This window comes from Oxyura jamaicensis, chromosome 2 (assembly GCF_011077185.1).
Source record: "Oxyura jamaicensis isolate SHBP4307 breed ruddy duck chromosome 2, BPBGC_Ojam_1.0, whole genome shotgun sequence".
Classification (NCBI taxonomy): Eukaryota; Metazoa; Chordata; class Aves; order Anseriformes; family Anatidae; genus Oxyura; species Oxyura jamaicensis.
The window spans coordinates 122,938,314-122,965,945 of NC_048894.1; the positions used below are offsets into that span (position 1 = coordinate 122,938,314).

Here is a 27,632-nt window from a genome sequence, read left to right on the forward strand (position 1 = left end):
GTGAACATTTTCATTAACAACCCAAAACCAACCAAAACATCTGAAATGTGCTATCTCTTATACCCCTCTACATTTTTCTATTCACAGTCATGAATGCAAATATGTAAAATGAAACGCTTTTTAGAAAATCCCCCCAGAATTCAGAGGCACACTGCAAAATGGAAGCTTATGTGAGTTCAAGATGCCATTCTCCCAGCTCCCCCCAGCAAGCAGGCATCCCTTTCCCTCAGGAATTAATTCATTTTAAAATGTATCTAAAAATGTGTATCTGAATGGCTCCATTCTTGTGTGTGTGTATACATAGGTGTTAGAGCATAATATTAGTGTTTTTTTTTATTGTTTGTTTGTTTTTTAAAGACAGAAGAACTGAGATGCCACCATAATTCCATTTCATATCCACACATCTTTGAGGAATTACTTCAAAGCTACTCCACTGTAGCTCACGAGAGAGGGGGCCAGTTTGAGGGGCTCTCCATCAGCTCATCCCTTCTCACTTCAAGATGAGAACCAGAGGAAACCTGGCTCGAACTTGTCTCTTCGCTAGCAGCCAGGTGAGGAGCGCTGTGAGGAGAGTGAGCGGCGTGGGCAGCGAGCAGGGTAAGGGCTGGCCATGCTGGGGCTGGAGAAGCGTGAATATTTATGTGTCTAATGACAGCGTGACTGATTGCACTCGTGGGGAATTGCAGGCTTAAAATGCAGGGGTTTAGAGCAAGCCTAGGAACGTGAATAAGCACGCATGTAAGCAGTTGGGATGTGGCCAACTATTACAGAATATAGAGAATGAGAGGGAGATTAGATCCAAAGAGACTGAGACCCATTTTGTGACTTCACCGGTGGACGGCTTTGAAAGGGGTTTGCTTTAGCCAGATGGGTGTTGCTGGGCTGAGGGAATCTCTGTGTGAAACCCCACAGCCTGTGCTGTACAGGGAATAGTTCATTTGGGTCTTATACATGTTGTATGTAACGTGTAATGAATGAAAATCTTAAAGTGAAAGCCAAAAATACTCAGAACCTATGAAAATTAAGTCAGATTGTAGGCACGGTATAGAGCAAAACCTACAATGAGAAATACTGAAAATCCATTAAACATATTTAAATGGGTATCTGCAAGGCAGAGGGAGATTTAAGCGTAAAGGTGGAAAGGCTTCCCCAGACAGCATCACGCCCTCGAGGCCAGGAGGTGACTTTCTGATGCCGCGCACTGGGGCAGTGATCCAGCAGCTGTCATTTCAAACACGTTCACCGCAGGTACTAGCGCTCGTCTTTGGGAATTGTCTTAACAAGAAGCAACTTTTAAAATTGTCTTGCTTGACCTGAATATCACAGATGATGACAGCTAAAGATAGAAGTGTCATATGCTCTTAATACTAATTTCAGTAATGGAGTAATAATGACGGTTACACATCGGATCTTTATTCATTGTTTTGTATTTTCTTTCTCTGGTGCTAAATCACTCGCTAGCTTTAGCAGAAGCAAACAGTTCCTCAGAGTATCACCCATTTACTACTCTAGTTTTGGAAATCTGCTTCTTTTCTAACAACGATAAATATTTTGTTACTTAGGGGGAGGATGAGTACAAGAGTTAAATTTATTTGATTTACATTTACTAAAGGGCAATAAAATATAAATGATAACAATACACCAAATACCGAATGCAAAAAGACAGATACTGGTTTCCTTATGCGGGAAAGATTCCTTTCTTATTTCTGAGAGGGTCTCAAGCTGACATTCATCCAGAGAAACACCACTAGGAAAGATTTCATTCCAGGGGCCATTTACAGCCCATGCTTTCCTCATCTGTACATCTGGATTTTCCTATATCTGAAGTCTCGAGCTTTCATGTAATTACTCAGACTAGTGCAAAGCAGCCAAACTCAAGTCCCAGTTACTTAAAGCAGAATTCAAAGTCAAATCCATTTGTAATATTCCCAACCCCAAAATTCATCAGCACAGGTATCATTAATGTTGTCGAGCCTTCTTTCCAAACTACGCCACATCATTTACCAGAAAGTGGAAAAATGAAAATGGTGGAAATTATATTTTACAGATCTTGTACAGATCTCAAAAATCATGTGCTAATAGCTCCTTTCTTCTTGAAGTATGAGACCTTTAGCACGCCTCTGCATAATTATTAAGAGTATCCTACAGGGAAGGAACCAGCCTTGTGACCTTACTGAGGTCACAAACCAGGTAAGACACTAGCTAAAAACAACTCCTTTTTTGAGGAAGTTTAAGGAAAAGGCAACCAGTTTAGCCAAACAATGCTAATATTTTTACATGCTTATAGCACAAAACATTGCTTCTAAATAAATGGGCAGACACCTTGTATTGTGGAATGGTATTAAAAGGCAGTGTTACGTTCAACTTCATCTTGTCTGGTTTTAAGATAACAAAGACACAAATTACATATCCAAAGAGATACCAGTACCTTTCTTTTTAAGTTTTGAGGAGAAAAAGAAAAACAAACAAAATACAATAATGTGTGCATCTTGTGCATCTCTGTGCCTCTTGTAAATTTTGGCTCTTAGAATTCAGCTGAGTTTTGCTTCAGGTTCCTCCTCAACCTACGTGAGAGAGATCAGAGAAGACAGATCAGATCTTCATGCCAGAACCACATCTAAGCCGCTACAGCTCCTGTCTGTATCAACATGTCTCTGGACCACGCAACAAACTTTCTACAGTTTATAATCAGTGTTACCAAAAGCTGCAGATGAAAAATGAACTAAGTATGCATGGTCTTTACCCGTGGTGAGGCTATCAGGAGATGCAGTGAAAGCCCTTTTATTTTTCAATCCCAAACTTGAGGGCAGACAAATCTGAATTGACATTATTTGCTGATCTGGGGTATTACCCACACCCTTAATACAAAATCAATCAGCTTTTTCCACAGGCAGACAAAGCAGTGATAGTTAACAATTTTGGCCACATAAATCTGTACCCAATACTGTTATTTTTCAAGTTCCACAAGAAATAAAACCTTACTAATAGTCAAAGCAATTTCTCATATAAATGAAATCAGATAAGACGCAGTCTTTTATTCCAAAACATTTTACTACATGCTCTGTGTAACTGGTTATACCCAACGTTACTGGACATGTAATCAGGGATTAATATGATACTGTAGTATATTAACTCTCTGAGAAAGAAAGATCGTATTGTTCCGAATCTCTTCCTGAATTAAAATATTAGTCTATTGTATGAATCATTTCACAGCTGGCTCTGATTTGTCTTGGTTTCGATGCAGCAATTAATTCTGCTCAGAATTAAGAGAACAGGAAGATACAGTTATTGCTGGAGTCTCTGGTTACAGTGTTATTTGAGATCAAGGGAGATTCAAATACATCTTTTTTTACCAGTGAACCCTAGAATCCTTCAAGGCCAGGTGACTTAGCAAAACAAAAACAGGGTGTTTGTTTGTTTGTTTGTTCCAATCAAAGCAGAACGTATTGGTTACAGTGACCACAATGACCAAAAGGATGTCCCATACTGTGTGGTGTCATGTTCAGCAATAAAAGCTGGGCTGAAGAAGAAGGAAGGGGGGGGGACACAGGGAGTGATGGTGTTTGTCTTCCCAAGAAACCATTGCATGTGCTGAGCCCTGCTCTCCTGGACGTGGCTGCTGTTGTGAAGCAGCAATTGGATTCCTGGCTTGGCTTTGCTTGTGTGTGAAGCTTTTGTCTTGCCTAGTGAAATGTCCTTATCTCAGCTGATGAGTTCTCACACTTTTACCTTCCCCATTCTCTCCCCCATCCCACCAGGGAGTGAGTGAGCAGCTGGGTGGCACTGGGCTGCCTGTGGGGTTAAACCACAACACAATCCCATGCTAACCCGTCATCTATCTGAGTCCCCATCCTGAAATATCAATGGGCACATCTTGAACACTGACTCCGTTTACTGGCTGTGTTTTTTTTTTCCTTCTGCCCCAATGTCAGAACTGTGGGATTGTGTGGCTTTTATAACTGTATCACGGGTAGTTCTATGCACTGCTTTATACCCATGTATGTTAAGAAATATAAGGCATTAAATTAACTAGAATCTAATAACACCTGAAAAACAGATACACAAAGATTTGAGGTTTTATTTTACCATCCTAAAGTAGTACTTTGTTCCTGATACAGTTTTGATAGAGCCATTTGCAGCATAGAACTCACTTTAAAGTCGCTGGATAGCCCTCTGTATGCACATTCTGCTTAAAAAGTTTTTATTAATAAAATCTACATGTATTTTCTGTGGAAGGTTTCAAACAGTCTGGGGTTCAGTGCTCTTGAAAACTTCCAGCAGGTGTGCACGCAATAGCCTCCAGATCCAGAAGCGCCCAGGTACTTTTTGGGCCTACTGCTGCCTGACAAGTTGCACGGGCCGTTTGGTCTTCTGAGGTCTGGGGGTAGCACACCTCCTGCAAGAGGTGGCAGGTGAATGCAAGGAACTGTGCTCCTGCCAGCGTGCCAAGCAGCAGGAACACACCTCCCGACACGAACGTGCCTGTACGATATCGGGGCTTCCAGACATGGAGGGGTGTGCGTGGTCCAGCTGGCAATCGGCTCCTCAGGAGATGCACACTTTCTTTCAGCTATTTGAGAAAGGATTTGTTCTTTTCAAAGGCATGGTGGGTCTATCAGTGCATGTTCTATTACTGCATGAAGTGTTCTGTACTGTATCTAAGGATCACTTTTCTCTTTCCCAGTTCTGGGCACAGCCAGCTGGAGAGCACAGACATAGGAAAGAACAGTAATGTCCAAATCAGCAGCCTCTAGGTAAACAGCAGAACTCATGGCCAAAAAGGGATCTTTTTTTTTCACTGTGATGCGGAATGAAGTGGCAGTGCTAGGTACTGCAGGTTTGGCATATGTAAAAACTGCTTTTTTAGAATTACCGCTACTGAAATTTAAGTTTAGATAGAAAATAATGGCATTTGTATAAAATCTTGCATGTTTTTATTGATATAGTTATCTTTTGCCTTCTAAACATATTAGGAATTATTATGCCAAACCGTAAACATGGATACAGAAACTACCATGAAGGTATGCAATACTGTAACATTAATTATGGTCCTACAAATGCCCTTATACACACCTTTGCAGGTACTGCACATCCTCCAGAAAAAGCCAAGCAACCACAAAATTGGCTGGTTTGCCCCTGAAACCTTGCAGGAACCACAGGAACCAGAATCTATGTATACCTGCTCTCCATTCAAATAGCTCTGCCTAAGCAGCACATTTCAGAACTTCATCTCTTCCTCGTTTAACTTTAACTTACCTAGCGTTACGCTGACTCCTCTCATATCCCATCTCATGGCTCTCACATCCCATCGATGGCAAGAAAATTCCTCACATTTCTCTTCTCCAGCCTTCATAATTAATTGCTGATTGATACTTTCTAGACCTCCCTAGGAAGATGTTTACATTTTTCCTTCAACACCACCACCAAGGAAAGGCAGTGAGATGGGACGTAACTGTTGCAAAAGGCACTCCAGGCCTGTTGAAAACATGCTCTCAGCTCTGCCAAAGTGCTCCAGCTGCTGTCGCCAAATATTTAACGTACCTAATTCTGAATAGGGTTGGAGTGCTTGCAGGCAATTCAGTGGCCAGATGCAGCTCTAGTGCATAGAGCTAGAATTTCAATTATTTGTATCTTAACTCTGTATTTCCCCTTTTTTCCTGAAGCCAAGGCTGAAGATATTCTTTATTTTTGAGTGCTCAGACGTTTGTTGAAATTGATATCCAGCAAGAGAATGATATTTAAGGTTGCTGGAGGTACCGTTCCCTTCCCTCCCCCAGATAAGAGAACTATACTCTGTAATATGAAATAAATGTATGTTCGGAAGTTATGCTTTGGGTACAAGATTATTATAATCTCGGTACCAGCCCTCCCCCAAAAACCTTTGATAAAATAGGCCTTAACAATTCTACTTATTGTAATGTCAGTTAGGTTTATATAAACTAAAGCCCAGTACACACGTAGAACATGCACGTTCTTACCTGTTACTGACTACACATGTGATTTACTCTGTATAGATTTCAGGTCACACAAATCACCTCTAGGCATTTATAAATATATAATAAATAAAATAATTAAATAAAACGGCGATAAGAGCACCTGCCTGAGAGCTAAGAAGATGTAGAATTAAGGAGAAGGAGAACTAGCACTGCCACCTACAAAGTTCCTCCCCTTTGAACTAGAACTGTAGAGTATGTACATGGTGGCTCGGAGCGTGGCTTATATTTAGTTGGCACAATCCAGGGGAGGTGTTATGTGCTGACTGTATCGTTTAAATATATTCCCATATTTCCAGTCACATACACTGGAGAGACAAAAGGTGACTTTCCCACCAAATTCTGAATTGCAAACCTATCACAATATTTAATTTAATGAGCAAGGAAGTGTGGGCAGAAACTGCTGGTTACAGTTTAAGTTTGCAAATCAGAATTTCAACAACTTCTCTACTCAGGGAAAATTAATAACAGTGTTTCCCATTGGAAGGTATTAGGTATCTTTAAAATAGTTAGGTTATTTGTTTTCTTTTAATTACTTCCTGCCAATATCTCTAAGTGTTCAAAACTAACTTCTAAAATCCAATACGAAATTGCTATTGTTTTTATATCATCAAAAAAGAAAGATTAATGACACATTTCAGTAATCCAGTAATAACTGGCTTTTTTCATTGTTCAAGCTCTATGTAATCCTCAGTGGATCTTAGATGTAGGTTAAGAAGGTATTTAATGCCTGTTTTTCAGTTGCCAAGGGTCAAACATCACCTAGCTTGTATAAAGAAAGAGGAAACATCTGTTGAAATAATTTATTTGACTAACACAGAGGGTACGATTAAAATTCACTGATTTCTTTGGTCTGATACTGAATTTCAATTAAACAATGTAAGTATTTGTTCGGTTTGACAAAATTGCCTTTGCTTTACATGTGGGCACATTTATGCATGTCACTAATTACTGGATCTGACTAGCGAATACCGTGAGTTGTGATTACTTTGTATCTGCATACACTCTAAGAAAGAATATTCTTGTATTTTGACTTGATTCCTTTTCCCCTAAATATTTTAAAGAATTCACAAACCGTTCACTAATTCCCAAGACTCTTCAGTTTCCATGGAATTCCACTAGTAACAAGATTAAAATATGTCTTAAGGTCAGCGATTACACATGGAACTGTGACGTACAGCAACCTTTAGCATCTGAGATAAAAGTCCTGTTTATAACACTCGTTTTTGAAAATAATAAATGCATGTCATCTGACTGTGGTTCCTTATAATCTTTATGTGAATCAAAGCAAAATCTTCAAGACTAATTGTAACAATATTTCTTTTTTTTTATATCACTATTTACATATTACATTTGCAAATTAAACAAAGAGAGACATTTCATTAAAATCATGGAAGATGCGATCTTTGCCTTTCCAGGGTCAGAAGGAATTTCAACAGGGCCAGGACAGTACTCCAGTTTCTTAATAGGTGATTTTTTTTTTCCAAGCAAAGAAGCTCCGCAATTGAACAGCTTCTTAACATAATAGAGTCGAGTCAGAATGCTTTATTTAAAGGGAGATAGCATAGTTAGGACTAAGGGACATGGTAAATGAAAAGCTTATTTTTATTCAGCCTGGCTCAAAAGAAAAAATGCTAATAAAGATGAAGTGCAAGCTGACAGAACACTTGAGTGCATTAAGCTCATTTTAGCATTGAATTCCTGCAATTCTTGTTTTGAAACTTCTCCACTGCTATGTGCCTTCTCTGCGGCAGGAAAAAAAATAATAAGAATGGGCACATTTGTGAATTCAGTTTCTTTTTAGGACAGAATATATCTATTTCCCTATGAAGGGCAAAAATAATAATTCTAAAGTGATTTGTAATTCCTTTTCCCTTCTCAAAGGAAAGGCAGATATTTTTAGTCAGAACAAATCAGTAGGAACAAAAAAAAGGAATGGAAAGTGATCAGTTGATAAAGAATAAAATAGTGTTAAATGTTGCTCAATGAAATTTTCCAACCTACTAATAAATTACGATTTGAATGTAAAATAGAATGCTACGTTTAATAATTTAGTTACGAAATAATGGCTCTGTCAGTTGAATTTATTTATTTATTTTACCTACAACATTGCTTTTTTTTTTGTTAGTCAGTAGAGCTGATAAATAACAAGATTTAATAGTAACAGTAAGTAATATTAGAAGTCTGGAAGGAGTGGTGTTAGATCCCACATACTGATCTAAACAAAAACACTACTAGTGCAAGTTACATTGGAAAAAACTATGGGTCCCAAACTGTAAATCCCTGTTTGGAGATTTTATTCCCACAGTTGCATGAGAGCTCACAAGAATGCTTATGTGAATAAGGAATACATATGCTAAACTCCAAATTGTTTAAGCTCATCTAATGTCTGAATGTCTGTAAGGCACAGACATCAGATTTCCTCTCTTGATTATCTTGATGGTCTTAAGCTGATGCTACAGGAAAACACCGATCAAGTCCATAATACGCTGGAACGTGTCCATTAGAAATAAGCTACAATAATGAAAAGCAATGCTTTCTCCTTTGGCATAGCACCGTGTGCACAGTATCAGCCTTCACCAGTGCTGCTGACGGTAACTGTACTTCCAAGAATTAACATCTACATTATTTTACCTTTGTTGAAGATGACAGTCAAATTTGTACGACAAACTGGTAACACTGGAGTAAGGTTATTACCATCACCTACTCTGCTGTTTTATAACCACATGCTGAAATCGATTAGCCTGTCTTTTACAAAACAAAGCCAACAAATATGACATCATTTAAAAAAGAAAAAAAAGGAAAGAGAGACTGATTTCAGATGAATTTCTACTTTCGTGTACTTGTTTTGCAACTGACTCAGCATGAATTGTACAAGCAATCACCAACAGCACTGTGAGGAAGATGTCTGAGGAACATACCTGAGTTTTCCTCTGATTTATTTTTTTTTCGTGGTTCTTGGCAGAGGTTCTCGTCTGTGCATCTCGGACAGAATTAAAAAATTTGGTTTTTGTTTCAGAGATGTACTGTAGTAAAAGGGAAGAATAGGATACAGTGTTTCAAAGCCAGCTGCAGAAACCAAAGAAAAAAAGAATGAATTCAGTATCCCAAGTCAATTTTAGTATTCAGTAGGATTGGTCACAGGTTCCAATACATCTTATTACATAAAACAGAACAATAAAACTTACAGTACAGTGCCTCAAATTTGATAATTGAGAATGGAACAAACACTTTATATGAAACTATAGGAAGTGGTGCAAACACTGATGAAGTTTAATATTAAAGCAGATATTCAGTCAGTCAGAGTTTTGTAAAAGTGAGTTTACTTCTCGTCATTTCTCTTTAATCTTATCTAAAAATAACCAGAAGTAATTGCAGTTAAATAACAGTCATTAAAATATTACATTGCAAACACAAAATAGTCTTTTATCTTTTAACACTGATACAACGGATTTATGCTTTACTGCCTGTAAAATAATTATTTACTCTGATGAGAGATTATAAAAGCAAAGACCAAAATAAAAGCCTTTTGACTTTCACTGGATTATAAACCCTATGGGTGTAAACCCATCACAGCAGATGAAAAGAATAACACAGATCTCTAGGTCATCTGGTAAAGCAGAACAGTTTTATCCAACAGAACCAAGAAATGGAGATAAATAGTAAACAGCTAAATCAGCATTCCTACAAGTTAAATGTATGTAGTCTCACAAAAAGAACAACAACAACAAAGAGAGAATTCACACAGAGCTTTTTCAGTTACCATAACATGGCTGGCATGAACATGAACAGCATTATCTCAAAGGGAGTAACTTCAATTGCATAGCACCTCCTCATATTCAGAAGACAGAATATTACTTTCAGAACCACTGTGGCTCACAGACAGCTTCCAAACATTGAGCAGACTGCAGCTTTCTTGGGTCTCAGACTGACAGGCTGAGCGCTTTTCACTCTATTTCTTCAATAGCAACCAATCTTCATGAGATATCATGAAATAATAATTTGAGATGACATGGCTACAATGAGCATGCTCTCTCTTGCAAGTTGCATATTGCAGGTTATCTTGGGAAAACTAGAGTGTAACTGTCACCAGTTTTATTTTATAAGTATGGTTATTCAGATCATTTTGAGTAATTTGAAGTCTAATGTCTGTTTCTAGATCCTGCAAGATGGCAAGACATGCTGTTAAATGATTTATGTTTTTATCTGCAGTTAACTCAATTACAACAACAACCTCCCACCAATTTTTTAAAGATCCTAATTTTTACTTCAGGTTTTGTTTGCATTTCAAAGCTAATTTGTTTTCCCACTTCAGGAACCTGCTGCCTATTCTTTTAGGTTAAAGGCTTTTTTTTGCTCCAATATTTCTCTTTTCCAAGTTTAAAACTTTTACTTCTGCTAGCCATGTATCCTGTAAACATCTTTCATAGGATTGGCAATATAAACTGATGAAATTAGTATCAATAAAGAGTTTTGAAAAGTTGGATATATTTTCAACATATTTATTCCAGAATGCACCCTCCACACACTTTAAAAATTTTTTTTTAAATAGCAATCATGGATATATGGGTATTTACAAACATTCAGAACATACTTTCCATAATTCTGGGAGGTTGCAGTGGTGAAACAACAACAACAAAACAAGCAAACAAAAAAAACCCACCAACTACTGCCAAAATTAAATTTTACATTGGAAAAATCCTATTTCTATTCGTTTGTTTTGGTCTTACCATCAGTAAAAGTCTAATTTCTAGTATATTTACTGTTAGCTGCTATTTTAGAGTTTCTATAATATTGCCAGGTATTGCAAAGTCGTTAAGTAATTGATTAGTTTGCTTACAAAAACGTTGATAGTCTGCAGGTTCATTTGTCATTCTTCCTCTGTTTTTTTTCCTGGCAGCTTTGGAGGCTTTCCAATTCGTTAGGAACTGTCTTTCCATTTCTTTAATTTCTTTCCCATCAAGAGATTCTGTCAAAGGGAAGAGAACATTTTCTGTGATACCAGAAGTTAACTAAAAGGATGAACAAAACTGAATGCAATTTGCATTTGCTCTCTTCAAATCTATTTGCTCTTTTTAGTCTTTTGGTAAAAATAATAATAATAAAAAAGTCAGTGATATATTACAGCTTGAAACATTTTAATTAGCTGCAAGAGTGAATTGACATGTCTTAACTACAAAAGAAATGACCTATTATTTTTATAACTTTCAAGGGAAATATATATATTCAGTAAAGTTCTGAAGAAACAGCATGATCTTACACAAGATACATCCAGAAATTCAGGATACCAGCAAGTCTGTGTAGCTTGGTAATGAAGGAATCCTACTGATCACAATGACAGACAGATTTGTCTCTTTAAGATTAACTTTACTCACTATGATGCCACGAGGCTTATGTTCTACATTGCCTTGGTTGCATCTGCATTTTTGAGTCAGACCACATGAGATACCTCAATCTATACATATGTACATTGCATTAGAGCTCTCTTTAGACCCTGTTATTTTTATTGTGCAGATAGGCTTTTCCTATTAATAGCCAATGCTTTGTACTCTCAGAAAAAAAAAAAATAATAATAATAAAAAAATCTGTAATTACTACTTCTAAGATATGTGCCCCCTCCATCCAAAAAAAGTAAAAAGCGAGCAGGTATTTTTTGACTTTTTTCTACAGCATGAATACTTGCATATAGACTACAAAGTTGCTTCCTTTTATGCTAAAATTGCCTGCACCACAGATAATAAGATGCATCAAATAAACAGCATGACAGTAAGGCTAAGATACATTTGAAACATAAGTGTTAAAGGCTGTTACGATGAAGGACAAATGTTATATAGCAGGAATTTGAACACAGTAAGGTATGTACTGTACAACTGTCAGTTCTACTGTACAACTAAACACCTACGCAACTTCTATGGGCTGACAGAGGGGTAGACTAAAACTATCTTTGAAAAATCAGTTTCACATCTGGAATATGAACATGCAAAAAAATCGTACGGTTTTATAAAAATCTCACTAATCACCTATTATTAAAACTAATGTTTACTACAACTGTGAGCAAAAGTTGAGTAATAAACTTTGCGCAGTTGATGACACGAACAGTTTTGACATAAGTATGTATGACATTCATTGTGTTTACATACACAGTATAATTCAAGAATGGATAATGTGTCAGTTATTTTCTAAATGAGTACGGGTTATGAGTGGGGTTTTGGGGTGGCTATTGGTTTTATTTTTTTACCTAAAGTTTGAGACTGTACAACAATCCTGTCCCTGTACTTTGGTTTGTGGCAGATGGGGTTTCCTGTAAGATCCATTCTGCGTAGTTTTGGCCATTTGTTTAATACAGCCTCCAAATCCTGTAATTAACACAAGAACAGAACATTGTGATTATTTTCCCCTCTCCAGCGTAGAATTGAATAATAACATAATTTGTTCAGTCAGGCCCAAATCCTACACACAGAAGTAACTTCAGTGAGACTATTCATGTACTTTAATTAAGAATGTGCATTTTCAAATAGAGTGGCGTATAGCATTCCCTCAATAGATCACAATTGCACAGAAGAAATGGTGATGCAGTTGGAAAACTCTTTCCTTTTAAGGACACAATAATGCCAGCTATGGAAAATTACTACTGCAGTCCCACCTGTAAGCACCTAAACCAGAAGAATCACCACCTAAAATCTTGTATGATATATAAAGTCTCTTAATGCATCCCATGGTCTTAAAAAAACCCGCAGAGTATCACAGTGACCAACTAGATTTTAAAAAATTTGTGGAAGAATAAATATTTCACAAAGAACGGACTATAAAAAGGCTAAAAAACGTAAGCCACGGTAGATTGCCTCTCTATTTATGCATATGAAAAATTGTATTTTACAGGAGGAATGGTAACCCCCAGCCTACAATAACTGTGGGTGGTCAGTTATAGCATTGGCCCAAATAGTGCTATTTTTGAAATATACCTTTCTCCATCTGGGTTTCTGTCTGGTTACCCTAGGGCAGTATGACCCAAATAAAACTTCCTCTGTCTTTTAAGCACAATAAATTCAAGCTAAAAGGATGCAAAGCTTAGCAGATTGGTCCTTTCTACTCAGATACCCTACCTTCTGAAATACTTTATTTTCAAAATTTCACTTAACTGTTGTTGTTATGCTTCCTTATATGTGTGAAAAGCTTAAGCAAGAATTCAAAACAATCTGTATGAATGCAAGAGAAGAGACAACTTCTTTACATTGTACAGTTGTAATAATTTGAAAAAAATATCTACTGGTCATGATTTGATAGATTCTAACTTGTGAAGTCTACAGAATTTTGTAGCTTGATGCCAACCATTAAATTTATAGCAATGTAGCTATCTCTTAGCTCCTTCAAATCTAGAAAATCACTTGGGTAACGTGAGCATGAGAATAACGTGAGAATTCTGGCTTTAGACTAGGCTATTAAAAACAAAATAAGATTTTGCAGTTGTATTTATTTATTCTTACCTGGCCATTCAAGCATTGTTTTTTAAATCTCTAACATGTTCTGGATATCACTAGAAATATATTTTTTCAAGTATTAGTTTTGGAATACAAAATTGTCTACTACTGAAATAAAATGTATACAGTTTAACTTTGATGAATGCATACAAAGAGTCCTGTAGATTTTTGTTAGCTGTTACTTACTTGATAAATGACCCAGAACATGCTTACTCCAGTGTATGTTTATCTAAGAGCACACTAATCCTTTGCTGAAATATGATTACCCTTTCGATACGCTCTAGTTGTTCATTGCCTTCCTGTCTCTAATAAAGTGCTTTCACTTCCCAGCCTTTCAATAAGCTGTACTAAAGGGACCAGACACTCTTCTGGGCAGTCTCCGTTTGATAAATGATCATGTCATGCTATCACTTTGAGGTCTGCTACAAAATACCGACGAGCAAATTATATTCCATCTATGGGGGGGAGAGGGGGAAGGGCAAGTGCCTTAGCAGGCAGCTGGGGTGCTGGCAATAATGTTCTTACCAATTAATGATGGCCGTTTAAGAATTGGTATTTGACCAGTATGCTCCAGTTTTTATTGGAAAAGTCTACTCCAACTGCCCTAACTACATCTACAGACAGCAATTTGTCACCAGTTTGACTGCCTGTCATAATCTGTTTGAGAAAATCTATACTTTCTCTCTTGTTCCTGACTCAATTCTGAAGTGAACGAATTCATCTTTTGTGATATCCTCTTGTCATAATCAATACTGGGCAGAGGTTGAATAAATTAAAGACTTAGGAAATACAGATTTTCATATTTCTAGCTATATTTTATCTATCTATCTATCTATCCAAACACATAAGTCATAATCTTCCCAAACCTACTCTGTAGTACGGATGTACACACACATACATACACTCTGGCCTTCAGTAAACATGAATAGTTTATTAGGAATAGCTTTGAAAAAAAATTCCCCTTAGTATTCCTACCTAAATATACAGAGGCCTAGAAGTCCTCATGAAACTAACTGAAGTAAACAAGAAGCTCAATAAGATACAATAATTGCAGTAGCAAGCAACAGAAAACAAAGAAAAGCCAATTCTATTAAAATTGATTATATTCTTGATAACTGGCATGACATGTTTTTCTTTACTTGTGGTAGCTAGTCACAGTAAGCTATTTTGCATGAACTGGGGAAAATTACTTAATTTCTGTTCTGTCTACTGTTCAGACTACATTATATAAACTTCAGTCATGTGAAACAAGGTCATACGCCTTGATGTCTGTTAATTATGCTAACAATTCCCTGAATTAGCCAGATCCTTAAGTGCATGAATTTTCTTCTATGCTGAAATCAGCATGGCATCATTGAAAATCGAGGGAGTATGTTTTTGATTTTTTTTAATAAAGATGTGAAAAAAATGAGATGTTTAAATATAAAGTAATAATACTAATTATACAAAAGTGAATAGAAGTCAACATGAGGAAAAGGGTTTCATGCATTTGTTAGGGTTTTTTTCCCTCTTTTGCACAGATTCCATTTTATTCCTGCATGCCGTCTACCTCTGCTACACAGATCACTGCTGTGAGCAGCCCTGCTAAGATCTGGGTGGCTCCTCTACAGCTTCCTTGCCGCTGGGTGCAGCAGAGCTGCAGACAGACTCTCCACTGCTCCTCTGTTTTGTGCTACCGCTATGGTGTTGATGCCAAAAATTCCTGGGGATGTGCTTGATGGCAGTGATAGGATAGTGGGGATAGGAAAACAGGGAATTTAGAGTCTGCAGAAGAGGTATATTTCAGAATTTTGAAAACATGGCAGAAGCTATTAAGTGTAGGTAGTACAATTGTGTAGTCCCTTTTTTTTCCCAACTATCACAGTTGTAGAAAGAAGTAAACCAAGGAACCATGAAATACAGGTGAGCAAAAAAAATGAAAAATACTCAAAAGTTCTCTCAACTTTTTTTTTTTCTTTCTTTTTTAAGTTAGTGAATGTATAAGACCATTCTCTTGGTAGCTGTTCAGTGTAAGTTAAAGCATTTAAGCAGAGCTAAAATTGCCATTTTTTAAAAATACTTTGCATGGCCTACTGCTTATTCAATGCTTTTTTAATTTAAATAAGAATTTATATTTGTAATAACTAGACATATTAGTACATAATCTCTAAAACAGTAAATGTAGCTGGAAAGCTGGATATCCAGCTGTGTTACCCTGTATGTTTGTCACATTTAATATGGTCATTAATTTTAAAGGTCTCAAAGAATATGAATAGAAATATTCTACCTGCTCCATATTTTCAACATTTAGAGATTGTTTATAGGAAACACGGGACAATCACTTTCAAAATTTATCACAGCTTGATGCAAGTGTAACTGATAGCAGGAGCAGCAAATAACTCAAATGCTAATCACGTAATTTTTCAAAAGCTGTGACCCTATAACACGGAAATCTAAATGTTTAATTGATTTGGATAAATATTAATTCTTGTCTATCTGATGATAAAACGATTAAATGTAATAATTAACTAAATAACATACACACAGTTACTGAATAATTCAGTCTTTTTAGCCACTCATTCTGTTTTACAAGACACTGGTTTTTCCACGAGACACTGAAAATGATGTCTTTAAACTAGCAACCTCATTCTTAGTAACAATCACTTGTTTTGCTATGACAATCCTCTTTAAGATCATCACAACTGAAGTCTCTTGTACTTAAAGAAGGAAGAAACAATTAAAGGCACTGTACTAAGCTTTCTTTTGAATAGACTCGTTTTTGAGAGGAGTCCTTTTTGAAAGACTACCTATTTTAAAAAGCTTTCCGTTATTTTGATGTAGCCAACACATTCAATATGGTTTTAATTATCTAGCATAAGCCTACATGAATTGTACTTCTATATGAATTCAGTCACAACCACCAGCCAGAGACACAGCTTGAAATACAAGACATTAATAATGCTCTAGTTAAAAAAAAAAAAAAAAATCCTAGATAAATGGTTCTCTATTTTTAATCTCAATGAGATATTTGGATGAGAAAAGCATGCTTGGCAAGTCAAAGGTTCAGTAACTGTAGAAGTAAACTTTATTTTTACTCATCTATATTGTGATAAAGATGAGTTTGACTATTGTTTTAATCATCCATACTAAATAGTACAAATATTGTACTTTATTGTATTTTAATACCTTCATATGTTGAAGTTGATTGTCAGCTGCTCGAAGATAAGAAAGATTTTCCAGAACTGCCAGCTCTTCTAATTCATCAATGTTGTTATTGCTGATATTCAACACAGACAAGGATTTCTGGAGGAAAAAAGGCAGAAATTTTTTTCATGCCATGCATGACTCAGTTGTAAATTTTTACAGAACATTGTCTCAACAAGCAAGCATATGAAGCAGAAACACACAAATGCAACTACCTCATACACATTGTTTTCTGTTAGCTTTGCATCTAGTCCTAAAGTGCTGTTCATTTTGATTTTGAAGTCAACCCAAAGTAAGATTATTTCTCTACTACTTCAGGAATTCTTAGCAAATGCAGATTTTTATTTTTTATTTTTCCTAAACACATTCAAATATTTTCCAGAGTTCTGCAAGCATTACTAACTTTATGTTTGAAGTAGGTAACATACACAGAAATTGACTGTTTTTTCCATGGTTACATCTGAACCACCTAGAGCTCAAAGCCATATCTGATACACATGTAGTCTCATTAACAGCTGGACTATCCTGTTACTCTTTCAGGCTTGATACTGCCAACTTCCCTGTATACATCTCTCTATTCCTTGCCCCTTCTTTGGAACACTAGTGAGTCAAATAATGCACTTTGCTTTTCCTAACAGGCAACAGTTGCAGAGATCTTTACATTCTAGATAAGAGGTAAATGTGTTTCAGGTATTTATCTCAGGAAATACTTAATGTAGTTTCACATAAAAGCAACAAGAAGCTTGTATCTCTTGAAGATGAAAAAGAGCACCTAATCCAGTGAGTTTAGAATTATACCAGATATGTACTTACCATTGGTTAGAAAATGTCTATTTCAGCAGTATATATCCGGAAATGTAACCCTCTTCTAAAATCTGAGCTATGAACAAGATCTGCCTCTCAGACAAAAATTACCAGTACCATCCTGATATACACAGTGTGACAAGTTCCTCAGAGAAATGATTTGGGATAATGTCATCAGCAAAACATTTGCTCATAGTACACTGAGAACCGTGTTTTTGGCCCAAAACAGAAGAGGATGAAGTAAGAAGTGATGTCTTAAAAAGGGACAAAACACCTAGCACCTACAGGGTAAAAATAGAATGTTTTCACATATAGCTTTTAAAAAGGTGTTACATGGTCAAGGATGAAAAGTGTTTCTCAAAACAAAACAAAAAACTACCCCTTTCCCTCCCCCAAACTTAAATAAAAGCTAGGAAGAACAAAATGCTAGTGTGTCTATGCCAGGATGCTGCAAAACACTGAAGTGTATGAGCTATCATGCTGGGAAAATTGCAGCTGTATAATCTCTCTCCTTTCATCATCTCTCCAGAACAGAGGGAGCAAAATAAAAGTGCTTTCACAGGAATGGCCCATTTCTCTTAAAGGAAAATAGCAATACATGTCTTGGATTAATTCTTTTCAAACCAGCATGAATTAGAGCTAGGTAAAATGTTTATGATATACACATGAAAAGAATTCACTTCTCAGTGAGTATTCTTTGTTCATCTTCACAAAACAGATCATCAAGCTCTGACTGCACTGGGAGATGCAGCAAGATGATTTTTTCTTGGAGTATAAAACTACAAAAATTAGTAAATAAAGTCTACTATTCAAAACAAAACAAAACACTTCAACAATACATTTGATGTTTGCTGAGCAATTAGCATGCTGACTAAAGCTGATTTTCCTGAAATACTGGTGTAGTACAAGATAGAAAATACAAAACTAAATACAGATTAACAGAACTAGAACTGAATGCTTCTCGTTGTGTTGCTCTCAATATCCCTCCTCAAAGCTGTTTGCACCCTTTTTTGCCATTTCATTCTCTAGAGAAATGCGAAAGGCAGTGAATAAACTAATGTGGCAATCAAACCAGAGAAGCATCAACAAGCTAATTAATTGCAAACTAAATAGATTAAAATAACTGATTCTGATAAATTCCTACCCCCTTCCTTATTTCCTCTTTCTGTTTATTCCTATTTTTATCCTTCATAGAAAAAAAAAATGAAGTTGTTAGAATCTGCTGGACTCCCTGCTCATATTACAACTGGGATAGGAGTCCCTTGGTAGAATTTTTAAGGCTGCTATCAATTAGCAGAAAAAGAATACACGCAATGACCAAGTCCTAATTATTTCTCCTAAAAACACTACCTATTGATTAACAGCCCATTGAAAATCTCAAAATGTACTTACTGCCAAGGACCTAAGAGATCTTGGATCAAAGAGAAGCTTTTCGCCAAGAGGAAGATGTTGACTTTCAATATGTAGCTCCCTTATCTCTTCTAATTTATCCAAGCCCTCTACTACAGTGATGTAGTTACCCCCCAAATACCTGAAAAATAGATCCCAACATAGATTTAATATCCTTTGAATATAAAAGTGAACACAAGGCTTCAAAATACTTAAAAAATGAGCACAACATGCAAGTATATCATACAGCTGACAGGTCAAAGTCTGTTTTAGAAATTTTATGTATTGATTCTATTATTACTAAATATCAGAAAAAAAAAGGAAAACTGTCAGTAAGTATGTTAAGATATGTTATTACTTCACTCATTATATCATAAACACTTCATTGAAAAATAAATTGTTAAATTTCACATTTCAAATAAAAACTGAATGGATATTAAATGCTACATCATTTTTGAATTTCTTAGTGTAATAATTATCCTTTTACCAGTAAATACATCATTTTCAACTTACAGTTTTTCAAGGTTTTTCAGTGATGAGAGATTTTCTATACATGAAATATGATTGTTTTGAAGGTAAAGGTGTGTTATATTTGAAGCAAAGTCCAAGTTCTGGATTTGACTGATTCGGTTATCGTATAAATACAGAACTCTAAGATTTCTACACAAAGAGATGTCACCCTGAAATAAATAAATAAATAAACAAATAAATGTTATAAAAAGTGTATTCACTACCTGCTTCTGGAAGCTGTTGATTATTTTTGTTTAAGTTCTGCTGCATTATTTCTACATTTTCATCTTTAACAAACACTTTAAATGATATTTTTCCTAGAAAGAATGAGTTAGGGTCAATAATAATCTCTGGCATAGATTTATGACAGAAATCTGTCATTACTGTTCTGCTGTACAGAAACTGAGCTGAGGACCAGCAGGTAGATCACATTCTGTGACTTTATTCCCTTCCCTGCCTTCACCTGAAAGATTTCAGAAAAGCCCAGTTGTTAGTGGAGTTGTTTCCATCAAACCTCAGGGACATAACAAAAACCAGCTCTTGGCAAAGGAATAATGATTCCTACAAGAACTTTCAGATCAATGTATTTTAATATTTTTCATTCTAAGATTTTACTCAAATGTCAAGTTTCTTTCTAAGTATCCTTCTTAAATAACCAAACAATAGCATGTTTCTATAAGGGTTTCTCTAAAACTTTTCTATGGCATCTGATGAACTAGTACTAATCAAATGGACTGATCAAATTAACAACTCACTATGCCAAAAAGTGAGCTGAATAAAACCATTTGCTTGCATGGGTTGGTTCCCATGGAAAAAGGTATCTAATATTCTTGACTGAAATCACACTTTTGTCTTTTAAACAGAAAACCATTACACACAACAATTCAGTTATTTGGGGTTCAGCAATTTCAAAACGTGCTCGGTGTCTTGAGGGGATTCGAATTAACGCGGGACTTAACAAAGCCTTATAAATTTCACAGTGTTAAGCTCAGAAGGAGGACTGGGTTAAGTTTGCAGGCTTAGTCTTTGAAAATAAAAAGCTCATGGATTATTTGTAATTGAATAAACTCCAGGGAGCAATTAAAAATGTAGATTTTAACTTCTGATTTGAAAAAGCCATTACACCAGTCCAAATCCGTTAATCTCACTTTGTTTATATCCTGTTCCTGAACTCTCCTTTCCTTTTTCAGACTTCCCCTGAAATCTCAGGAATAAACCACAGACAGATTGAAAATATTTTGCTGCAAATTAATAACTCTTTGTAAAATTACCAAGAATGGAAAAAATACGGCATTAGAGAAAATAAACATTGCACTTAATTGTATGTAATACCATTATTACATCCTTAAAGAAAAAATCTGATCTGCAAAATCACTATTTCTTTACATCTCCCTTTATTTCACACTCTATATTTTTTATAAATGTAACCATCAATAAATACAAATCTTTAAATGAAAAAATAAAGTGTTGCTGATAATCTTTTTTATTTATTTTTTATTATTTATTTATTGTTAAGCTCATACCTAAGGTTTCCAAAAGCACTACAGCTAGTTTTCAGTATGGCTAGAACACTGCCTTCAAAGTCCTGCACCTACTGATTCAGTGGCAACAGCCTGGCTGTGTTCAGTGGCTAAAGAGGTAAGTAAGCAGTTATTATTTCTATACTGGTGATTTCCTGAAAGGCCCTTTACAATGTAACAACTGTATAAAATAATCAAAATAGCAAATCGTTTACATTTTTAGAGCTGCAAATTTCAATAATAGCTCTGTGAATTACTGCAATAGCGCTTCACTTCAACACTTCAGTTCACCTCTCTTTCTTGTATCATTGCTTACATGGATTTTCTGTTTTTTTTTTTTTTTTTTTTTTTTTTTTTTTTTTTTTTTTTTTTTTTTAATGAACGGCAAAAAATAATGCACTGATAATATCTTTCTTGTCTACCACATAGTTGAATATATTTCTACAGCTTCTGGTAGGTAAAATATTTCAACAAGATATTTGCAAGAGAAATAAAAGAGCATCAGCTCAAGAAATAATTTATTATTAATGAATAATAAGACCGTTGGAGTTACAGTCACTTGCTTTGATGTTTTATATGAAAATTTACTGCTAAAAGGTTGTTTACATATTTCAAATGCATCTGCGTTTAAAATCTATTTATACACTTTCAGGTACAAGCACTTTCCTACAAAATAACATCCCTTTAAGCAGTGTATAGTGCTTTAAGCATGTTTTCACACAAATAGGCTTAACTACAAATAAATATAAATGTTAAAAAAAAACACGTAACTGCTGTAAAATATAAACTTTGCTTGCTAGTCTTCACAACTACAAGCAACTCATCAGAAGAGTAACAACAAAACATTTGAATAGACAGGTTAAAAGGAATAAAGAGAAATAAATCTTACAATTGCATCTATATTTTTATCTGATAAATTCAGATGAGTCATTTTTCGCAGGTACTGTCCGAAGTCCTCTTCTTTGCGATTCTTGTGACTGATGTTTTTAGCAATTAGGTCCGTCGTTAGTCGAACCATAATTCTGTAACAGGCCAAACTGCTCTACCTCTTTTAATATCTCATGTACTCTTCCAAGTAGCTTCATAAAATGCCTTTAAAGCAAACACAAACTGTTACACTACTTGCACTCCAGGTCTCAAAGCTGATGTGTATCCTTCAAATGTGACGTATCCCAACCAACTCTTTTTGCTTACCATGACACATCTATGTGTAGTGTTTGCTGCTTATAAAAACCTTGCCTTTATTGATGTATTTTTTTCAAACTTTTAGCGTATTCAATAGCATTTAAATGCATTATTGTGATATTCGTTGTTTCAATGTTGTACCTTATTCTTTGTCTTTTTCATATGGAAACCTGAACACAGTGATCCAGGGAAGTAATTCTCATACATAACTAATTAATGGCAGCTGGTGAGCTGATAACTAGATAAAAAAGCTGCTTATGGCAGGTTTTACAGGGCTATGACAACTTGGAGGGGTGGCGTTTTTTGCGGGGGAAAGAAGGCAGGACGTTTTTGAGCTGGCTGTATAAAGTCTGGGGATGAAAACACCACAAGGAAGGGAACTTGACCAGGCAGTACGAACTGGCTGCTTTATTATTATTATTATTATTTATTATTATTTTTAGCCAGTGATACAGCCCCCCCATCGGTGCTATCAAAACTGAGGAGCAAGCAAAAAGCACCCAAACACTCATCTCATGCAGCTACATAAGCCAAGGCACAGAGAAACGACCTTATCAAGATTACATTTCTGAGAAACTGAGGAAAAGCGAAGATTAAAACCGTAAAGCCAGAACAAACTTCCTTCCTCCCTAAGCAAGGCTAAAGCTCACCAGTCCCCCCCGCTCCACGCGCTAAAAAAAATACTTGTATTTTTTATATAAAGGTGGAGAGAACAGAAAGGACATAATCTGGCTTAACTGGGAAGTGCACTTGTTTTTTTTTAGCACGGAAATACCTTCCGGAGGCTTTTCGTAGACCTCCTCCCAGCAGCAGCGGGGACGGGGGCTCTGTGAGGACTCGGGCTGGGCAGGCATCACGTAGCCCCCGGCGGTTGCCACGGCAACGCAACGCCAACAACGTAGGGCGGGGGGGGGCCGCTCCCGCCGCCCTCCCTCACCAGCCAATCAGCGGTGCGAAGGCGGGCGGAGGGCGGGGAGCGCGGTTGCGCAGCCGCCGGGGCGTCGACGCCGTTTGCGTAACGGCTGTGGGCGCTGGGGGCTGAGGGAGGTGCCGGGGGCAGGGTGCTGTGGCTGCCCGGCCCCTCGTAGGCCCCCAGGGGCGGGCTGGGTGCTGGTTCTGTCAGTGGGGTCCCTGGGGGTAGAGGAGGCCAGTGGCCAGGAGATTGTCAAGAGGAGAAGGAGAGGAAGCTCTGAAACATGTTAAAATAAATGGATGTTGAGTAGTATCGCTGCAAAGAGCTCATTGCCTCGCTAGTATTTTATTAATGCCATGGGCACTTCGATTTTGGTTAGCTGCAGCTTTTCCATCTGGTGTTGCCCCTTCTTGCTGTATGTCAGCTGCTTCTTGTGAGCACAAATTCCTGGCAACAAGGCTAAAGTTGAGGGGTTTGTTTCCCCCCATGTGTAAATTAAATAGAGTGAGTGAATACCATACTTTACATAATCATTTTATTAGAAAAAGGTTGGGTAATATTAAATATGCTTTTCCCATGAGGAAACTTTTTTTTTTTTTTTTAAATGTACCAACTTTTTTGGTGTCTATTTTAATGAATTAGTTACTTGCTGATGACACAAAATCTGGTACGCGATGCACCAGAAGGCTGTACTGCCATCCATGGCAACCTCAACAGGAACCGCGTGAAGTTCAACAAGAAGCGTCAAGTTCAGGCATCAGCACGTGCAGGGCCTTTGCACAAAAGGCCTTGGGTGTCCTGGTGGGCACCAAGCTGAACGTGAGCCAGCAGCGATGTGCCCTTGCTGCAAAGAAGGCTAAGGGTATTCTGGGCTGTGTTAGTGTTGCCAGCATGTGGAGGGAGGGGATCCTTCCCCTGTTCAGTGGAGCCCAGTGCCAGGACAAGAGGCAGGGGGCACACACTGGAACACGGGAGGTCCCTTCTGAACATCAGAAAACATTTCTTCACTGTGTGGGTGACAGAGCACTGGCACAGGTTGCCCACAGAGGTTGTGGAGTCTCCCTCCTTGGAGATCTCCAAAAGCCATTTGGTCATGGTCCCGGACAGGCAGCTTTAGGTGGCCCTGCTGAGCAGGGGCGTTGGGCCAGATGGCCTCCAGAGGTCCCTTCCAATCTTAACCGGTCAGTGATTTTATGAATTAAGCATATGAATAACTCACTGTAAGTCAAAAAAATGTATACATGTTGTGCAGCTGTTGGGTTGGAACATAAAAGTGCATCAGTCGAAGTCAGTGGCAAAATCTATTGCTTCCAATGCAACCAAGACTAGGACTTTATTTCTCTTATGGGAAAAATACAGAATGTTGTAAAGAGCAAGTGTGTTTTACTTCAACCTTTGTTAGAAATGCAGTAAAGGTATAAAGAATCCTGTCCTTCCAACCTGGAATTTCCTATATCTTTCTTTCAGAGGATACAAAAGATCATAAGATGCCCTTATTTCAGCAGTGGAATCCAAACTGAGCGTGTCCTGGAGCTGCTTGTTCTGGGAAATGTATCTGTTAAAAAGTATTTTAATATTATGAAAGTTAATTTTGGACTTATTCTGGTCTCCCTGATAGCTGTAGATTCTGCAGGTGTCTAGGGCTGTCTGTTAGTAATTTGATTTAAATGCAGTAAAAGCTATGAGAAGTTTCAGAGAGAATATTTATTCATTAGGATTTGAAATAGGATTCTCATCTAGTGGCATGGAGTATTAAACACTCATCTGTGTACTCTCCAGTATGGCAGTAATTTGGCTGAGTACAAGAAGTCCTTGTCTTCAAAACAGCTTTTGGAAATACCTGTACAAAATCATAGATAGCTATAATTCTCACAATTCTAGATTGGAACATTGAACCAAAATTTATTTCTATGGACATAAAACACCTTAAGTCTTCTTTGGATAAACCCAACCCAATTCCCTGGGCTGGACAAGTTTGAGAAGCACTAGTTTTGAGCTCTTTCCCTGCAGTGCCTTCTTCTTACCATCCTTCCAGTGGTGGTTACACGATCTTCATTGGGTAGTTGTCATTACTTGATTTTATTCATTTTTTTGGGATCTAATTTATGTTTGGGATTGGATGACAATTTTGCTCGTACTGACTGCTGATATCAACAGAACTATGCAAGCCTAAGCAAAACCTAAGCTAAGAGAGAAAATTTCTGAAGTGACAAAAAGTGACTTATCCCAGGAAGACAGGCTGAGGGAGTTGGGGTTGCTCAGCCTGGAGAAGAGAAGGCTCTGGGAAGATCTTACACCAGCCTTCCAGTACCTACAGGGGGCTTACAGGAAAGCTGGGGAGGGACTCTGTGTCAGGGGGTGTAGTGATAAGACACCCCCTGACACAGGGCTTTTTGATAAGGGCTTTAAACTGAAAGAGGGGAGGCTTAGATGAGATGTTAGGAGGAAATTCTTCACTATGAGGGTGGTAAGGCTCTGGCATGGGTTGCCCAGAGAAGCTGTGAATGCCCCATCCCTGGAGGTGTTCATGGCAAGGCTGCAATCGGCTTTGGGCAACTTGGTCTGGTGGGAGGTGTCCCTGCCCATGGCAGGGACTTTGTAACTGGGTGATCTTTAAGGTACCTGCTGTTAGAAAAGTTTCTAAAATGATTTCTGCAAATACAACTAAAATAAAATTAAAACAGGTCCAGCACCAGCATTAAAATATATGGTATAGCCTGGAAGTAAAAATGAAGTTGTTAAAAACCTATCTTTGTTATAAGCATCTTTATGATGTTTATAATGTGTCTTTATACACATTGTATCTTACCTCCAGCAGAGACTACAATATTGATTTGGGAAGTGCAAGATTCAGCTTCCAAAGATGAGCAAAATAAATGAAAATGCCCTTTTAGTTTTCCACCATAGAAAGAATAGACATTAATTGTGCTGACTAGCACCAGACAGAGATGTAGAAGGTAACAGATTTCCAAATATTGTTAGGAAGTTTGATAGATGGACTAGGAAGAGAAACTAAAACTTACTCTATGCTGCTAATATTCAGAAACAGTCAGAAGATGTACTGGTATCTCAGCATTATTTTGTCAAACACTGTGTAGCGAGTGAATGTGAGTATTCACACAGGCATTCTTCTTTGTTCTTAAGGAGATGTAAGTTGTTATCTACATGTTACTTGTCCCCAGCTTTTATATAAATATTTGTGTTAAACCATTTTGGCCGCTTTGAGATTTTTACCTAATTGTCATAAGATTTTTTTAAAAGGAAAAGGTAGATGTTCCACAAAAAACAAGTATGAGGAGCTAGCTGGAGTTTGTATCACAACACAAAATGCACAAATCTCACTTAAGTTGAGGGAATATCTGCAGATCCGCATTTCTCCAGTTATATCTTCAGTTTTGTGGGACTCAGACTGGCAATATCTTCCTTAGGAACAGATTAAAAATACAAGCTTCATTCTAACCTCCAGTGATGTGTAAGTGAATGCAACTTGCCTTCAGCTGGAGAAAAAAGTTCAGATGGTTGTAATTACTAAAGATTGCATGCCATTAGATGCAGGCACATAAATTAATTTCAGTTTTTAATAAAGTAATGCCACTGCAGTTATGCACAAGCCCTAAGGTAATTGTGTCTAAAGCAAACAGAGAAATTCACACAGGAAATGATGGACAAATTGCATAGGAGTTGAATGCATGTTTCAGCTGAAAATTAAGAGTTCCTAAAACAATGTATTTATAATCCCCTCAAAGGGCTTAAGCACTTCCTATCTAAACAGACAAACTATGCAAAATAGAATAAACATTCCTTGCTAACGGTATTTTTGAGACTTGCTAGTTGAGGTGGTTAATACCTGACAAACTGGAGACGTAGAGATGACCTTTAGTACATAAAATGATAATACTTGCATATCCTTTTTCATCTGCATTTTTAAGATCAGTCTCATTATTTCACAGAGAGGAAAACAGACACTTGCTCTGGCAAAAACGCTTTGCGAAAGTTTATGCAATCCTGGTTTGTGAGAAGTCAGGAAGAAAACCCAATTCTCCTGAGATGGAGTCCTATGACCTATCCAGTGGACCATGCTACTTCCCAGAATACTGTAGTTTTCAGAAAGCCCTGTATGAAGCAATTTTTCATAATTAAAAACAAACCAAACGTCACAGCGAATATTTCATACGTTAGAAGTTTCATCTGAAGGTCAAAATTAATGTTCCTAAATTACATATTTCCTTATGGATATTATTCCTAGGCTCTGAAAAGTAAAACTACAGCTCATAAAAAATACACCCTGAGGAACAAGTTACTTCATTAATTCCTTAAAGGTTTAGCATAATTGTTTTTAACTCCAGAAAAATCCTTCAGCTAACTGGAGGCTCTCTGATGTCTGCTCTTTAAGACTTGACACAGGCTGAAAAAAAATCCTACATGCATGCAATTAATCTTATATATTATCACTACATATTTTAGTAATTTTCACCTCTTAGGGACTTGCACCCTTATAACAATGCTAGCTCAACTCTTTAGTATTGAAATTTTGCCTACTTCTGGATTCTTGAAAGTATTTGCTTTTATCGTTTTATCTTAACCTAGTTTTACAAAATCTTGTATGTTAGGATTTCAATAAATGCTTTAAATACTGTATATTAACATACTATGTTAG

The 27,632-nt window shown here is 36.9% G+C and overlaps 1 protein-coding gene and 1 long non-coding RNA gene across 6 annotated transcripts in view; one reads left to right on the forward strand and one right to left on the reverse strand.

Annotated features, from left to right (window-relative positions):
* PPP1R42 (protein phosphatase 1 regulatory subunit 42) lies at nt 1–22,859 on the reverse strand. Of its 5 annotated transcripts, none has more exons than XM_035317805.1 (9): nt 22,838–22,859; nt 21,767–21,969; nt 19,361–19,527; nt 18,851–18,989; nt 16,637–16,753; nt 12,232–12,349; nt 10,834–10,962; nt 8,915–9,062; nt 1–2,564 (listed from the first exon to the last, which is right to left on the reverse strand). In XM_035317805.1, exons 2-8 carry the CDS (start codon nt 21,893–21,895, stop codon nt 8,932–8,934), a joined length of 930 nt encoding a protein of 309 aa, XP_035173696.1. In that variant the 5' UTR covers nt 21,896–21,969; nt 22,838–22,859; the 3' UTR covers nt 1–2,564; nt 8,915–8,931. The 5 variants fall into 5 exon arrangements, 4 of the variants coding, with proteins under 4 accessions (XP_035173696.1, XP_035173695.1, XP_035173698.1 ...); XM_035317804.1 differs by lacking the exon at nt 22,838–22,859 and adding an exon at nt 22,613–22,755; XM_035317807.1 differs by lacking the exon at nt 22,838–22,859 and adding an exon at nt 22,072–22,453.
* Nucleotides 12,615–27,632, forward strand: part of LOC118161971 — a 19,264-nt gene continuing 4,246 nt past the window's right edge. The window contains exons 1-2 of the long non-coding RNA XR_004748240.1: nt 12,615–12,629; nt 19,776–19,778. This is a non-coding gene — a long non-coding RNA (uncharacterized LOC118161971). The remainder of the gene's footprint in view (nt 12,630–19,775; nt 19,779–27,632) is intronic.